General features: G+C 33.6%; 1 protein-coding gene across 5 annotated transcripts in view; it reads right to left on the bottom strand.

Annotated features, from left to right (window-relative positions):
- Positions 1 to 3,563: 3,563 nt before the first annotated feature.
- RELCH (RAB11 binding and LisH domain, coiled-coil and HEAT repeat containing) overlaps positions 3,564 to 16,093 on the bottom strand; it is a 101,140-nt gene continuing 88,610 nt past the window's right edge. For all 5 annotated transcript variants that reach the window (XM_012774486.2, XM_012774485.2, XM_012774484.2 and 2 more), the window contains 3 exons: positions 14,704 to 14,792; positions 8,878 to 8,948; positions 3,564 to 5,284 (listed from right to left, as the gene is read on the bottom strand). In XM_012774486.2, coding sequence (XP_012629940.1) covers positions 5,164 to 5,284; positions 8,878 to 8,948; positions 14,704 to 14,792 — 281 coding nt within the window. In that variant the 3' untranslated portion in view covers positions 3,564 to 5,163. The remainder of the gene's footprint in view (positions 5,285 to 8,877; positions 8,949 to 14,703; positions 14,793 to 16,093) is intronic.

The raw sequence follows: 16,093 nt of genomic DNA on the forward strand, positions 1-16,093 counted from the left end.
AACCTGGATTCTTTGTTTTTTCAAAATATTATGGGATACAAATCGTTTTGGTTACCTGGATTGCTTTTGAAACCTGGATTCTAATTTTTTTCATTATTAATCACTGGTTATTTTTCTTTTAGGTAACACTAGGAGTCAATTATTTTCAAGGAATGTCAGTTATTTTTCTCCCACTACTATGAAAAGTTTAGTTTCTAGGAGATTAAAGAAAGCCTACATGTTCAAACTAAATGTCAAAGGAAGCTGGTTACTATAAGAATCAAACATATACTAAGAGACATGAGTGAAGTTACAAAGGGTAAAGTCTTTTTCAGAAACCTAAATAAATTATATAATAGAAAAATTTTAGGTTGATTACTCAGTTTAATCACAAGTTTTGGTAAATGAAAAGTAAAATCACCTTGTTAGTCTTCACTAGGTTAGAAACTCTGGGAGAGGTTAAAGTAGGCAAAAGTATAATCAAAAGTTGTTTCTACCTTCTACTGTGATTTTATGTGAATCATGGCTGGCATGGTAACATATTTGTTTACTGGAAAACTAGATCTAAGAAAAATATGGGGGAGGGGATTATCTACAGTTGCCCGTGTTTTTATTAAGTGATTTAAAAATTTTAATTCCATCTTGAACTTTTCATAATACTTTATAAGTGCCAAAGCGTTTTCAGGTTTACTATTATGTAATTTTCATAATGTCCTATGAGGCATAGAGAACATATTATTCTTATGCTTTAGGGATAGGAAAGAATTTGTTAAAAAGGTGACCATATTTATAAAATCCATATAAAAATAAACTAGAAAACGATTTACATTATGAAAATATTCACTTATAAGGTTCATTATTTAATATATGACAGGAAGGCTTATGAACAGAGAAACGTAAGAATTTAAAGAACTGTCAAGTAATGATCAGAAAAGAAGATAAAGCATTTATGAAGTAATAAAGTCAATGAGAAATTATTAGATTTATATTACTCAGCAATGTACATTTTCTATAGAGATATCTGTTACATTTTCAGCTTCATTGAAAATGCATGTACTAAAAACATCTAAGGTTGAAAATGCCAACAGTTCAGGAAAGGATTACTTTTCCAGTAAGAAAGCAGTTGTTAAAATTATAAAAAGCAGATTGGTATCAACAAATAACACCCTAAAAAAAAATCATTGACAAAGAATTTAATACCTGTAATACACAACACAAAATGCTAGTTTATAAAGAACATAAATGTTATTGCATTAAAGTCCCTCAAGAAATTTATTCATGCAATAAACTCATTGAAATAAATATAATGGATAGTCTTTCATGGAATAAAATGCATTTAAATAGTAATAAAGTCCTTTGTGTAGATATACTTGTGGACAGAATTTTCCAGATTTATTGAAGACTCTTTGGAGAAAAGCAAACAGTTTACATTCCTTACAATACTGAAGGTACTATTTATATACTATCAAAAAAATATAATAAATTAGTTTTTTATACTGTATTAAGTTTACATTAACTGTTACATACTTTGGTGTGTTCTTATAGAGAACAGGAATTTTTAAGATTTTTCTTAAATATGCAAAGTAAACCATAAAGAGGGCAATCAAAACAGTGTCCTGGAGTTGGGCCTGAAGGGAAAATATAAATGATGAGATATGCCACTCTGAGATTGTGATTAGAGAGCTAATTCAACAGAAATGCACGCAGAACATCCTTATGTTGTATGAAAATAGTCTAAAATCCAATTATTTTGCCAATATGTACAAATTTACCAGATACATTATTTTTGATTAGTAGAGTTTATCTTTTATCTATTATTTTTTAAAAGTACTGAAATCAAGTATCAAAAATAAGCACATTTTAAAGTTACGTTAGAACTTTCAAATACATGTCTATTCATATGAAAGGCTAAATTTATTTCATAGTTTGCTTATAAGAGAGTTAACATCCAACATTAAAGTTGGAATTTTATTACCTGGCCAATCTGAAGACTTTTAGGAATTAGAATTGCTAATTACAAAGGTCTTTAAATAAACATTCTTTACACAAAGAACAGTTAAGACAGTGTAACCAGTACAAAATGTTAGCTATAGTTAGCTATTGAAGTTCAAAGATCAATAAGGTAGTATCTAGACAAAATTGTCCTTAAAGTTCAAATAATGGTCCAAAATAGGCTGTCGTGCAAAATGAGATCATGAAAAGATAATTCAAAACATAATGATTTCATCTCCCCAAATTTTATCACACACCATTTGAATCAATGTTTTTGTAAGAAAAAGAAATTTGATAGCACCTTGAGACCTCCATTAAAATTACAATGTAGAGTAGAATAGCTACCATTTTCTAAAAATAATCTATATCAAGGATGGCTTGACTTACGTTACAATTTCATTTAGATTGAAAGTCAATGTGATGTTTAGCAAAGTAATCTTTCAAAAGGGGTAACTGATGCAAACAAATGAAGGTCAAGGACATCGATGTACAGAGATAGATATTGCCACCATTCAAGCATTGTTCTTGGAAGAATTCAACTAAACTGGTAACTATGGCACTTATGGATTTCTGAAAAAATTTAATCTCTGGATTGCTTTGGAAACACAGGCATAATTTCAGATTAGCTTTTGATTATTTTGTAAATGTATCTTTTCATTAAGTTGAATACTTAGCCTCATACCTTTAAGTTTACTGCTGTTTAAAAAGAATGAGTGAGTATGTGAGTTTTAGGGCCATTTTGGAATAACACACTCAGTGTCTCAATGATTAGTGTCTGTCTTGTCTGTAAAGAGTCCATATTTTACTAAAAAAAACCAAAGTGAAAATCTTAATGATGTTAAAATATTTAACTGTACAATAAGGGAGCCTCACTTGAAATATATTGTGAATTTTGCTTCTTATTGCCTTTTTAAAAAAATTAGCAATTAAATACAAGTATTCACTAATTAATAAAAATATTCACAATAGCCGGGCGTGGTGGCTCACGCCTGTAATCCTAGCTCTCTGGGAGGCCGAGGCGGGCGGATTGCTCGAGGTCAGGAGTTCGAAACCAGCCTGAGCAAGAGCGAGACCCCGTCTCTACTATAAATAGAAAGAAATTAATTGGCCAACTAATATATATATATAAAAAATTAGCCGGGCATGGTGGCGCATGCCTGTAGTCCCAGCTACTTGGGAGGCTGAGGCAGAAGGATTGCTTGAGCCAGGAGATTGAGGTTGCTGTGAGCTAGGCTGATGCCATGGCACTCACTCTAGCCTAGGCAACAAAGCGAGACTCTGTCTCAAAAAAAAAAAAAAAAGAAAAAAAAATATTCACAATAAAAATACATTATATCCATTCCTGATAATATACACATATTCTATGTAGGTCAAAGGAAATCAGAGTTTAAACATTTTTCTTTGAATCATCTCTGAAATGTATTAGTTTTATAGCAACAATCCCTTTTTAGTAAAAATAGGTAATTTATATAGATTAAATTTCTAAAATACTAGTACATTTTCATGAATATATGCTCTCATATTTTTGCTTAGATATAAGACATAGTGTTTCAAAGAGAAAATAAAACACATAGCCCAAACCAAACAAAAACAAGTATGCAAAAACATTTTATTTATAATAGATCAACATTTTTTGACATGAAAGGTAGCCACTTTCAATTTCTCAGGAATGCCTAGAATCCAACAGTTTTCAGAAAGACTAGTCAACAATTATTTCACTGTAGGTAAATGAAATAATTTCAGAATGAACTTTTTAAATGGCTTTGCCTGTGGTAAATTATTTTATAAGCTTGAATGTGTGGTAAGCTAGCTTTCCCAGGAAGTCAATGTGATCCAACTATGTTTCAAGTGTATTAAACCAGTTTATACAACAAATATGAGAATCACCTATGTGTATCAACTGTGCTCAAATGAGAATTCTCTTTATCAAAATATTCATTTTTTTAAAAAGGCCTCACATTAACCCCCCAAACCAATCACCCCCTTTCTATGCCCAGCACTCTTTTCTACTTCAATTTGCATGACTGTATAGATACTGTATAGAACTGTCAAATTCCAGTGGAACTGTACACTGACTTAAGACTGTATGTATAATAATATACATATCAAACACGAGAATAGTCACCGACTTTAAGGGATAAGGTGGTAATTAACCAGTAATAATTTAGCGAGTGTCATTTTTAGTTTAGAGGGAAAAAAGCAGCCCCCAAATGTCCTTAACTTTTCAGTACTTCTCTGTGACACACAGAATGAAAAATCTCTAAAATTAAAACCATTAGAGAATATCTTAAATAAAATGTTTTACATAGTAAGTGTTAAATTTCAGATTTAAACTATATCTTCTTCTGTATTTCAATTTGGGAATAATTTCACAATTATTAGCTCTTCTCAGTTACATTTATTTTTCAGCATTTAAATCTACTACACACCAGTTTGTAAATTTCACCTTGGTTACCACTCCCCATGCTTATGTGCTATCTTTCTTTAGATAAGTCCATTATAGGCATGCAAGTGCTGGGGAGGTTTAAATAGCACTTAAAGGATTTCATGAGAGCTCTGAAATGTTGAAGTTTCATCATTAGCTATTTACTGTAGGATCTGTAACAAATTCATCACAGCATCCTAAAGAAATACTGTGTGAATGGAATGTACACAATTCCTACAGAATACACAAACTGAAGTCCTAAAGGCACAGAGTAATGCTGGTGGCTCTTTCTAGTCAGTTAAGAAACAATAAAAAGTCTGCATTATTCTTTCATAATTTAAATACTTAAGTAATCTCCACTTTTATTACTTTATAACAATGACTTCAAATTTACATTATTTTAAGTACCATTGTAATAGCTTAGTGTATAATACAGATATTTGCTAATATCCCATCCAAAAATTAAAAAAAACTTCTTCACTATATATATATATATATATATATAAAATTATTCTGAAACACAAGAACATAGATGAGGGACTTGGTACAGACTATCAACTCAATTTTCTATCGCCACAGTTGTTAACTCCAAAATCAACAGATATACAGCAATAATCAAAAGCAGTGCAAATATCTTTGGAGATTAGGATAAAATTATAATGCAACAACATAAAACTGGGGAAATAAAAAAGGCAAGTACTTCAAGTACAAGGAACCAGTCTGCTTGAGGTCCATCTTAGTGTTTACTGGGGGCTTCCTTCCAGCTTCTACTTCTTTCTCTGAAACACATTGGCCAACATGGCACCTGATGTTGTCAACTGGCCCATTTTGTTCAAAAACTTGGTCTTTGTATCTTCACTCACTAAGCTTGCAGCAATTGACATTGAGCTAGGAAAGAAATTTTAAAACTCATGTAAGACAACTACAAAAATGAAAATATCATTTTTTCATTTCTTTAGCAGCATATCATTAAGAAATACATTCAGAATTGGCATCACAAAATGAAAACTAATTATTTGTGGACAGCAGTTTTATGCACCATACTTGATTAGGAGCTTTCATGTTCATCATTTACGTTAAAAGAAGCAATATGTGTAGTGGTTATGAGCAAGTCTGGGACTGGACTGAATCTTGGCTCTGTTTATCAGCTGTGTGATCTTAGGCAAGTTATTTAATCTATAAAATGAAGAAATTCTAGTACCTATCTCATAGGGTTAGTAGGATTATGGATTGTAAAGTACTTAGCATAGTGCTAGGTACCTAATATCATGCTATAATTGCTAGTATAGTTATTATTATTTATCAGTATCACTTCATTTAATTCTTACAGCAATCCTGGAAGATAGATATTATCACTATTTTCACGAATGAGTAAATTAAATCACAGTGAAGTTTTGTACTGTACTGATAATAATTCTATGATATAATATATTCCTTTTTGAGGGGGAAACATGTCCTGAATTGCCAGTTGCATTAATTTCAATCAACAGTTTCAAATCCATTTTTTCTTTCTTTTTTACTAACCTGCTGTGTAGGAAGTAAACACAATCTAAATGATGACTAAAGATTGCTAATTTAACACAGTATTGAACAGCAACAAAATACTGATCAAGCACAATTTTTCAGTGACCCAACAACTGTCCTATAATAGACTCAGGATTATTGCCTAGCTTATTGCCTTGTGGCTATGGCCAAGATGGTTCAGTTTCCTCATCTGTAAAACACAGCTTACAATTTCTATTGTAAAATATCCTGAGGATTAAATAAGATGTTTTTGAACATGTCAAGGACATTGTGTAGAAAGCTACAGGTGCTCAACAGATGTCTGTTGAACCTACAGCATGAAGTGTGTGCTGTCACCAAGGACATCTGGGTCTGTGTAGTTTTTAAGGGTGTGCACCATCAATTACTCAGTTAAAAAACCAACCACAACTCCCACCTTGAAAACCTCACTGCTCTTCTGCCAGCATACCAATGGTTTCTCTCTTCATGTCTGACTGCTCCTCTCCTGCTGCTTTTACTCTTCCCACAAAATAATCCTCCATATAGTTCAGTATTTGGCTCTTGATTCTTCAGTTACAAAACTTAACTCTTAAAGTTTCAAATACCACTTACATTAGGATGACTCCAAAATATTTACTCAATCACATCCCTTAACTGTCTCCCTTTCTTGTCTTTACTCTCCAAAAGAAGGACTTTTTAAAAAGTTGGTTTATAATGTTATCATACCATATTGCAAGGAAGTGCCATGTCAAAATGACTCAGGAGGCAATTTGAAAAGGCTAGAATTGGCTAAAGATAGGATAACTTGGGGATCAACAGGATAATAAATGCAATGTATCAAATTACATAAAATATGTTTAAATATATAAGTTTATAATGATACTTTTAAAAAACTACCTGATTGGTCACCAGAGAATGAATTACTTCATAATTTTGAAAAAGGGCAAATAAAGAAAACATTTATCTTGCCTTTACTATATAAACTATACCACTGTGTAACAGTGTATATATAGGTTAGGTTTTTCTTCTCTGAAGTATTATAGATCATAAATGGAACAGGAATGATAGAATTAGAATATTATATTTTGTAACCTAATGAACTAGTGGAGCTAGGAATTAATCATTAACAACTTGTTGACATCACCAAAAAAAGAATGAGGCAGACATTATCTGCTTTATAATAGAAACATACCCCCTTTGATGAAGCAATCTTGCCAAAAGAAACAAAGAAACATGCCCTGAATTTGATTAAAGTCTCTAGATCTAGACCCAACTACCAAATTTATGGGAGATACACAAGAACATGTTAAACACCACAAGGGAAATGAAATCAGCAAAATTCAGACTGTGGGAAACTCTACAGGACAAGTGATCTAGTTTCTTCAATACGTAAATTATACTTATTGTATAAAAAAGTGGTAAGAGGGGAACCTTTTATCTGTGCATTGAAACAGACTTAACATATCAACCAATTGCTATGTATGGTACTCATTTGGATCCTGCCTCAAAGAAACAAACTATAAGGAAAAAATAGACAAGAAAACACTGATGACATTTATTAACAATTAGAAATTTGAACAAAGGCCAGACAGTTGATGATATTAAGGAGTTATTATTATTTTGGTGTGATAATGATATTGTATTTATATTTCTAAAAATAACAATTATTCTTTTAAAGATAGCTATAGAGTAAGGAAGGAAAAAGTAGGTAGGGAATGGATAAAATAAAATTGACTATACGAGTTGATCATTTTTGCAGCTAAGTGACAGATACATGGGAATTCATTATATTTTCCATTTATTTGAAATTCTCAGATGATTTGAATGCTTCTATTTGTTTTAACCTTCCATGGCTACAATGGCAGGTATATATGGAAAAGAGCTCCTTCTATCTGAAGAGGCTAAAGAAAGGATTCTGATAACATTAAAGACACAAAAGGCTGTGTGTGTTGGCATGGGGGTAAGGAGGAGAGTGTGTATGTGTGTGTGTGTGTATGTGTGTATGTCCTCAGATTGAAAGGATGAAACACTTAATTCCTGGCAGGCAGCCTTTAAGAAAATACTTTTGAGCTTTTTTTTTTTTTTGAGACAGAGTCTCTCTTGGTTGCCGAGGCTAGAGTGAGTGCCGTGGCATCAGCCTAGCTCACAGCAACCTCAAACTCCTGGGCTTCAAGCGATCCTCCTGCCTCAGCCTCCCGAGTAGCTGGGACTACAGGCATGCGCCACCATGCCCAGCTAATTTTTTTTTCTGTATATATTAGTTGGCCAATTAATTTCTTTCTATTTATAGTAGAGACGGGGTCTCGCTCTTGCTCAGGCTGGTTTCGAACCCTTGACCTCGAGCTGTCTGCCCGCCTCGGCCTCCCAGAGTGCTAGGATTACAGGCATGAGCCACCACACCCGGCCTACTTTTGAGCTTTTTATGTCTAACAGAGTCCATTTAAGATTAATCACTCAAGGTTACTTTGGTAAGAATTAGAGTACATACAGTTCACTTGTAAATTACTCTCTCTCCTGAATGCCCAACTTTACTCTTTCATATCTATGTTCATATTTTAATTTTACTAAATTTTTGAATTATAATTAATGTTGTTGGAAGCATATGACTAGAACATCCCCAAGTTTACAATCCTTTATGCAGTGAACTGTTCAAATTTCTAGATACTGTTTTGACCAGTGAGTCCCTGATCCAGCTACATATTAGAATCTTGTTGGAAGCCTTTAAATATACAGGCTGACACAGAATGTTGAGAGGAGGGCTCAGAACATGGGGGAGACATTTGAATCTTAAATTCCCCAGATACTTCTGATGACAGAGTTCATGAACCAGCACTTAAGAACTGCTGACTTAATTTTCTTATCTTTGATATAAGTGACTACAAAATAATACAAAATGAAACATTAAACTTATCTATAGCAAATTTAGATAGAGAAATTAAGGTTGACATGAACCCTTAAAAAATGAATTAATGTCTTACCCTTGAGGCTCTTGGACAGTCTTGTTTTCTACTTTTTGTTCACATTCTTTTATCATGGAACTTAAAATAACCTGAAAAAAATTACTTTAGTGAATTACAGTTTACATAGTAAAATACTATGATGAATCTAAAGACTTATTTAATTTTTAATATTCTCATAAGCTAATATGTTAATTAAAAATTTAAAGTTTTGGCAACTACTTTGTTAAAGGAATTCATATTAGACTGCTAGACCAGGTATAGAAATAGCTTTAAAAAAACTCAATCACTTAATAATTTATTTTGATTTTATTAGACTTCTTTCTGTTTTCTTTATTCCCTTAGCTTCCCCACCACCTAACATTAAAACTAAAATTTATATAGATCTATATATTTAATATATACACATAAGTATGGTCACAAACATACTTTCCCAGTAAAAACTGCTCTGTTCTATGTCTTTTTGCTTTCTCCAGGTTGCAAAAATCAAGATGCCCTATTTAAATGTCTAGAGCTGATACTAGGTGGAGCTAGTGGCTACTAAAATACAATTGGGGATATGATGCGTGTCTGAGAGTTAACATCATTCTTGCAGGAAGACTGAGTGATAGAAAGTGGGGAGGGATCTAAGCTGCTGCTCCTATTGCTTGCAGCCACACCAGAAACTGAATAGCCCTCCAGAACATTCTTGGCCCATGTTTGGGCATCAAGGTTAGTAAACAAACTGTTTACCTACTATGGGACAGGTACTTTTTTAGACACTAAGAGAGCAAGTAAGACAATATTCCCTCTTTGTTGAGCTTATGTTCTAATAAGGGAGAGAAACAATAAATACACAAAAATAGGTAAATTATCTAGTATATTACAAGGTGATAAAGGCTTTGGAAAATACAATGAGCAAGATAAAGGGTACTAAGAGGGCCAAGGTGGAGAATGTTACAATGTTCAGGGTAGGCTTCAAGGAGAAGATGACATTTAAGTGAACACTTGAAGGAGATAAAGGAATGTCTTCGGCACTGGGAAGAGGCTGCACAATGGCTCTGACGTGGGGGTAGGTCTTTCATGTCATAAGCCAAGAGGCCAGAGTGGTGGGTGCATAGTGAGCAAGGCAGAGAGGGTAGAAAATAAAATCTAAAGATATTCTTAATGAAGGAGCTGTTGTGCTTTGTAGATAATGGTAAAGACTTAGGGCATTATTCTGAGAGAATGGAAATTTTATCATATGTATGTTGGAACTCCAGATTATCTCTTTTTTGAGTCTTTTCTGTTTTCTTGTTCTCACATCTCACAGGTTATAGATTTTGTTTCCTTGGTTTTTTTTTAGCTTTATTGTTTCTGGGGGGAGTGTTTTGTACTTTTTCTTCTATTCCCTGCATTATCTGATTCCTCTAGTATTCTTCTTGTATGTTTTCATCTCTGTCTGCAGTATTTGTGGCTTTTCTTAAATGGGTGGTAATTTTATGATGCCCACTAAAGACTGGGGCACCAAAAATGCTGATTAGAATCTCTTCATACACGAGTAGGCTTCACTTCAATGTGTGAATCTGGCATAAACCTTACTATTGATCTTTTCCTCATGTGGGTACAATCCTGGTTGCCAGCATTCAAAAGGTAGGGAAGTATCTCATCATTAACTATGCTTTCACTTAATTTCCTTCTTTTCAGTATAGCACCTCAGTCCTGATCTCAGCTATGCCTGATATTCCAAGTCTAGAAAGTAAAAATCTAGCTTTCCAACAAGGTTAGAAAGGGATTCTAATCTGGGAGTCTGATCCCTTTAAAGTCTTTAGACCATTCGACCTATTTTTAGTCACACCCTACACCCTGAGGGAGGAAGGGTGATCTGTGGTGAAATAGGCTTGCTTCTTGTAGACTTAGATTTAGCATTTATCTTGGATATAAAAATCTTTAACAAAACATTAACAAACTGAGTCCTGCTACATATAAAAGGAATTACATGCTATAATCAAGTGGGATTTCTATCAGGAATGCAAGGTTGGTTTAATGCCCTAAAATGAATTAATGGAATACACTGTATCAACAGAAGAAAAAATTTGATTTTCTTCAAGAAATCACGATTTTATGATTATCTTAATTGGTGTAGAAAAAATATCTGAAAACATCTAACGTTCCTTCATGATATAAAAACATTCAACAAACTAGGAATAGAAAGGAACTTCCTTGACCTGCTGAAGGGTATCTATGAGATACACAAAGCAAAACAGGGAAAAAAAAAAAAAAGGAGAAATAGACAATCCCTAATCATAACTTTTTTTTTTTCTTCTTTTTTTTTTGAGACAGAGTCTCACTTTGTTGCCCAGGCTAGAGTGAGTGCCGTGGCGTCAGCCTAGCTCACAGCAACCTCAAACTCCTGGGCTCGAGTGATCCTTCTGCCTCAGCCTCCCGGGTAGCTGGGACTACAGGCATGCACCACCATGCCCGGCTAATTTTTTATATATATATCAGTTGGCCAATTAATTTCTTTCTATTTATAGTAGAGACGGGGTCTCGCTCTTGCTCAGGCTGGTTTTGAACTCCTGACCTTGAGCAATCCGCCCGCCTCGGCCTCCCAAGAGCTAGGATTACAGGCGTGAGTAATCATAACTTTTAATACATGTCTTCCAATAGTTAGTGGAACAGATCACAAAAAAATTGATATAAATATAGGAGAACTAAACCATAAAATTAACTAACATTACCTTATTGAAATATATAAAAGAGTGAACTTAACAGACAGAATTAATGTTCTTTTCAAATGCCATCTGGATTAGATGCTCGGCCACTAAGATAACTTCAACAAATTTCAAAGGACTGAAATCATAGTATGGTTTGTCTCTGACCATAGAAGAATTAAGTTAGAAATCAGTAACAAAAATATCACTATCAACTGCCCCCAAACTAAATAAACTTCATGGATCATAAAGAAATAATGGACATGAGAATGATAATAAAGATACAACATAGCAAATGCATGGGATGTAGCTAAAGAAGTATGTAAAACCTTAAATTCATAATCAGAAAAGAAGAAAAGTTAAAAATAAGCTTCTTTCTCAAGAAGTTAGAAAAATAGAAAAAAACTAAAGGAAATAAAGATGAAAGTAGAAATCAATAAAATAAAAAACAAGCAGTAGAGAAAATCAACACAGCCAAAAGTTCAATATTTGAAAAGATAAATGAAATTTTATTGATATATAATATTTGTACATATTTATGGGATACATGTGGTATTTTGCTACATGCATAGAATGTGTAATGACCAAGTCAAGATATTTGGGTATTTATCATTTCTACATGTTGGGAACATTTCAAGTCTAGCTATTTTGAAATATATAGTACAGTATATTGTTGTTAACTATGGTCACCTACTCTGTTATCAAACATTAGAACTTATTCCTTCTATTTATCTGTATGTTTGTACCCATTAACCAGCCTCTTTTCATCCCTCCAATCACCATTCCCTTCTCAATCTCTGGTGTCTATCATTGTATTCTCTGCCTTCATGAGATCAACTTTTTTAGCTGCCACATATGACTGAGAATATGTGATATTTGTCTTTCTGTGCCTGGCTTATTTCAGTTAACATAATGACCTCCTGTTTCATCCATGTTGCTGCAAATTACATTTCCTTTTTTCTTATTGGCTGAATACTATTCCACTGTGTATATATACCATATTTTCTTTATCTACTCATCTGTTAATAAACACTTAGGCTGATTCCCTATCTCTGCTATTGTGAATAGCACTGAAATTACTTTGATATATTGATTTCTATTCTTTTGGAATAAATGCCCAGTAGTGGAATTGCTGGATGATATGGTTCTACTTTTAGTTTTTTGAGAAATCTCCATATTGTTTTCCACAGTGGCCGTACTAATTTACATTCCTACCAACAGTGTATAAGAAGGGTTCCCTTCTCCCTGCATCCTCACCAGCATCTGTGACATTAATAAAGGAGGTTACCCTTGATATTTATGGGTAGGCCTCATCCAATCAGTTGCAGGCCTTACGAACAAAAAGTAAGGTATCCTACAGAAAGAATTTACTTTAAATCCCGTCTGAGTTTTTAGCCTGCCAGCCAGTCCTCCATATTTTGGAGTCAAGACTGCAACATCAATTCCTGCCTGAGTTTCCAGCCTTCTGGTTTCTCTGACACATTTAGGACTTGCCAGCTCCCACAATCACATGAGCCAGTTCCTTAAAATAATCTCTTAATATATCCTATTGGTTTTGTTTCTCTGGAAAACCTTGACTTATGCAAACACATATGTGATATACCCTTTGAATATATATTCTATAGTTTACATTATAAAATAGTATTCTCTTGAGAAGAATGAGAATATGCAAAAGTATAAAAGCAAAAGAAGATGGTATGTACTGGAAATGATTAATTAATTTGACACAGCTGGGGAAGAGTGAGTACGGGCAGAGAGGAAGAAAGAGTAAGAGAGAAAGGAGAGATATGAGGCTATCAATATGAACACATGCCAGATGATAAAAGGCCTTGCATGCAAGAAACCTTTAAAGGGATTTAATAGAAGAATAGCATGAACAGATTTATACCGTAGGAAAAGTATTTTGGCTGCAGTGAGAATCAAATAAAAGAGAGGTAAGAGTGGAGAAAAATTAGGATATTCTACAATGCTCTTGATGAGATGTGATTAAAGACTGAATTAGCAGAGTGGCACAAGTATAAAGGAAGGGAACAGAATAGAAAGACATTAAGAAATTAAAGAACTAATTGGATATATTCTAGGTTGACTATTAGGCATTAAACTTGCAGAGAAATCAGTCTGTCATTATCCAAAATGAGGGAAAGAGAGTAAAAGGTTGGTTATTTTGGCTAAGAGGACTGGCCATGCTGAGTTTGATATGATGCCAATGGGACACAAAGGTTGAATGTACATGAAGCAGTGAACAATACAGTTCTGTGGCTACAGTATGGGTCAGACCAGAATATTCAGATTTGTGAGATAGTTACATATAATACCGACAAGTTAGATGGTGTGTAAATGAACTTGTTCACAGAGAGGAATGCTAATGAATTAAAAAGCAAAAATTTAAAGGTGAAGTAAAAAGGAGGAGAGATTGGGAAGAAGCAGAAAAAGCTAGGATTTGAAGTGGGTTCCAAGAGCCTCAGGAGTTTTGAAACAGAAAATGCTGCAGAAAGACCTGGAGCTCTCAAATCTACAGTCCTGTCAGTGTGGCAGTTTGGTCATGAGTGACTTTAGGGATAGCAGTTTCATTGGAATAGTGTGAGGTAGTGAATATGATGGGCTAAGGGACAGTCTGAAAGCTGAGAGGTTGAGTGTGAACTTTTGAGAAGAAAAAGATTTGGAGAGGAATGAAGAAGAGTTTTTGTTTCATTTAAGAGAGGAGAGTCAATCACAAAATGAAAACCTGGCAGAAAAATAGGTTAAAGATACAGAATAGAAAATAATGATGAACAGGGTTTTGGAGGAAATAGGAGGAGAAGCAGGAGAAAAAGAGAATAAGAATTATGAGGAAATAAAGATAGAAAATAGAAACTTTGTCTCTAAGAAAGTTGATGGTCAGAGATAACATTTTAAAGCTAAAAAAATTTCACGTATATTCTCTTACTAAATTCTCATTATATTAAGTAAAGGAGAGTATGTTGTCCTTACTTTAGAGAATTAAACAAAGCCTCGAGATGTTGAAGGAGTTGCTCAAGATATCACAATTAGTAGATAAATTTATAAAATGACATTGAGGTAGATTTTAAAAAATTAAGTACAGCATATTACAATCTAACCTCACATAAAGAAGAATGAAAGTCTGAACAGGCAATAATAAAACATAAACACGGTACTGATAAACACAGTGGCTCACCTCATGCTCTGGAGAGAGATGTTCCATGTCAGTCCGTAAACATCTGAGACCAGGTAAAAAGTGATTAACCATTAAATCCTCTGAAATGACTTGGGACAAGGCAGTTAAGGAAATTAAAAAACAAAACAAAACTAGTATGTCTAACAAAACAGAGGTTACTAACATAAAAAAAAGAAGTCCTCTTAAATGATGCCTCTGGCATGCTGACCACTCAGAGTAAAGAAGCACCCCTCAAGTATGACTCTGCATTGGCAGAATTAGTTATTTATAAAGAGCCAATTGTGTTTACTCACACAAATCTATTTATGTCAGTGGTATCATTCCTTGTAACATTCCATAATTTAATCATGTTCTGTAAATGTATGAAATAATAATCAAAAAATTTAAAAATTTTATTTATTTATTTGTTATTTATTTTGAGACAAAGTCTCATTCTGTCACCCAGGCTGGAGCGAAGAGGCATCATATAGCTCACCTCCAACTCCTGGGCTCCAGTGATCCTCCTCCCTCAGCCTCCTGAGTAGCTGGGACTATAGGCGTGTACTACCATGCTCAGCTAATTTTTTCTATTTTTCCATTTTATGTAGAGATGGGGTCTCTCACTCTTGCTCAGAATGGTCTTGAATTCCTAGCCTCAAGCAATCCTCCCACTTTTGCTTCCCAGAGAGCTAGGATTATAGGTATGAGCCATTGTGGCCCGCCAACACCCCAAAATTAAATCATATAACCTAATCGGATGTTTAAATGTTGCATTTGAGTTATCTTGAAGTATAAAAAATAAAAAAAATTAATGTTTCCACAACAACTAAGTTGAAAGTTTTGGAAAAATTTGATAAAGGCAAGCACACTGCTTAAAACATTGCTGTTCAATTATTATGTATAAAACAACTATAAAAGATTTAGAGAAATATAAAAATCTAGAAAACATTCTATACTCAGTATCAGAAATGTTTCTAGATCCTCTTTAAAGAAACTTAAACTGAACATCATAGACAACTGCAGTGTGGATGTGGGTTTATCTGAGAAACAAAAGAAATGCCTCAGTTGTACATCAAAAGATTGGTACAAAGAAAACACAAAACATTTATATATTTTAAGTTAAAATAAGTTATCTAACATATATACTTTTTTCCTGGTTCTGGCTTTAACCATCCTGTTAAAGTGATCTACTATTAGTCTTGATTGAATTAGGTAAAAGAGCTTTTGCTATGACTAGAATGTTTACTGTAAGTTTTGTACTACTTATAGTTCCTAGTCATCTTTGCATTTGAGTTATCTTGACATTCAAAGATATCAGGAAAGCAGAAGCATTTCTCAAGAAAACAATTCATCTTGGTTATTTACATCAATTCTGGCATATTCTGACCTTATCCTAGTTGCTAGCCTTTTA

Source organism: Microcebus murinus, chromosome 17 (assembly GCF_040939455.1).
Source record: "Microcebus murinus isolate Inina chromosome 17, M.murinus_Inina_mat1.0, whole genome shotgun sequence".
NCBI lineage: Eukaryota > Metazoa > Chordata > Mammalia > Primates > Cheirogaleidae > Microcebus > Microcebus murinus.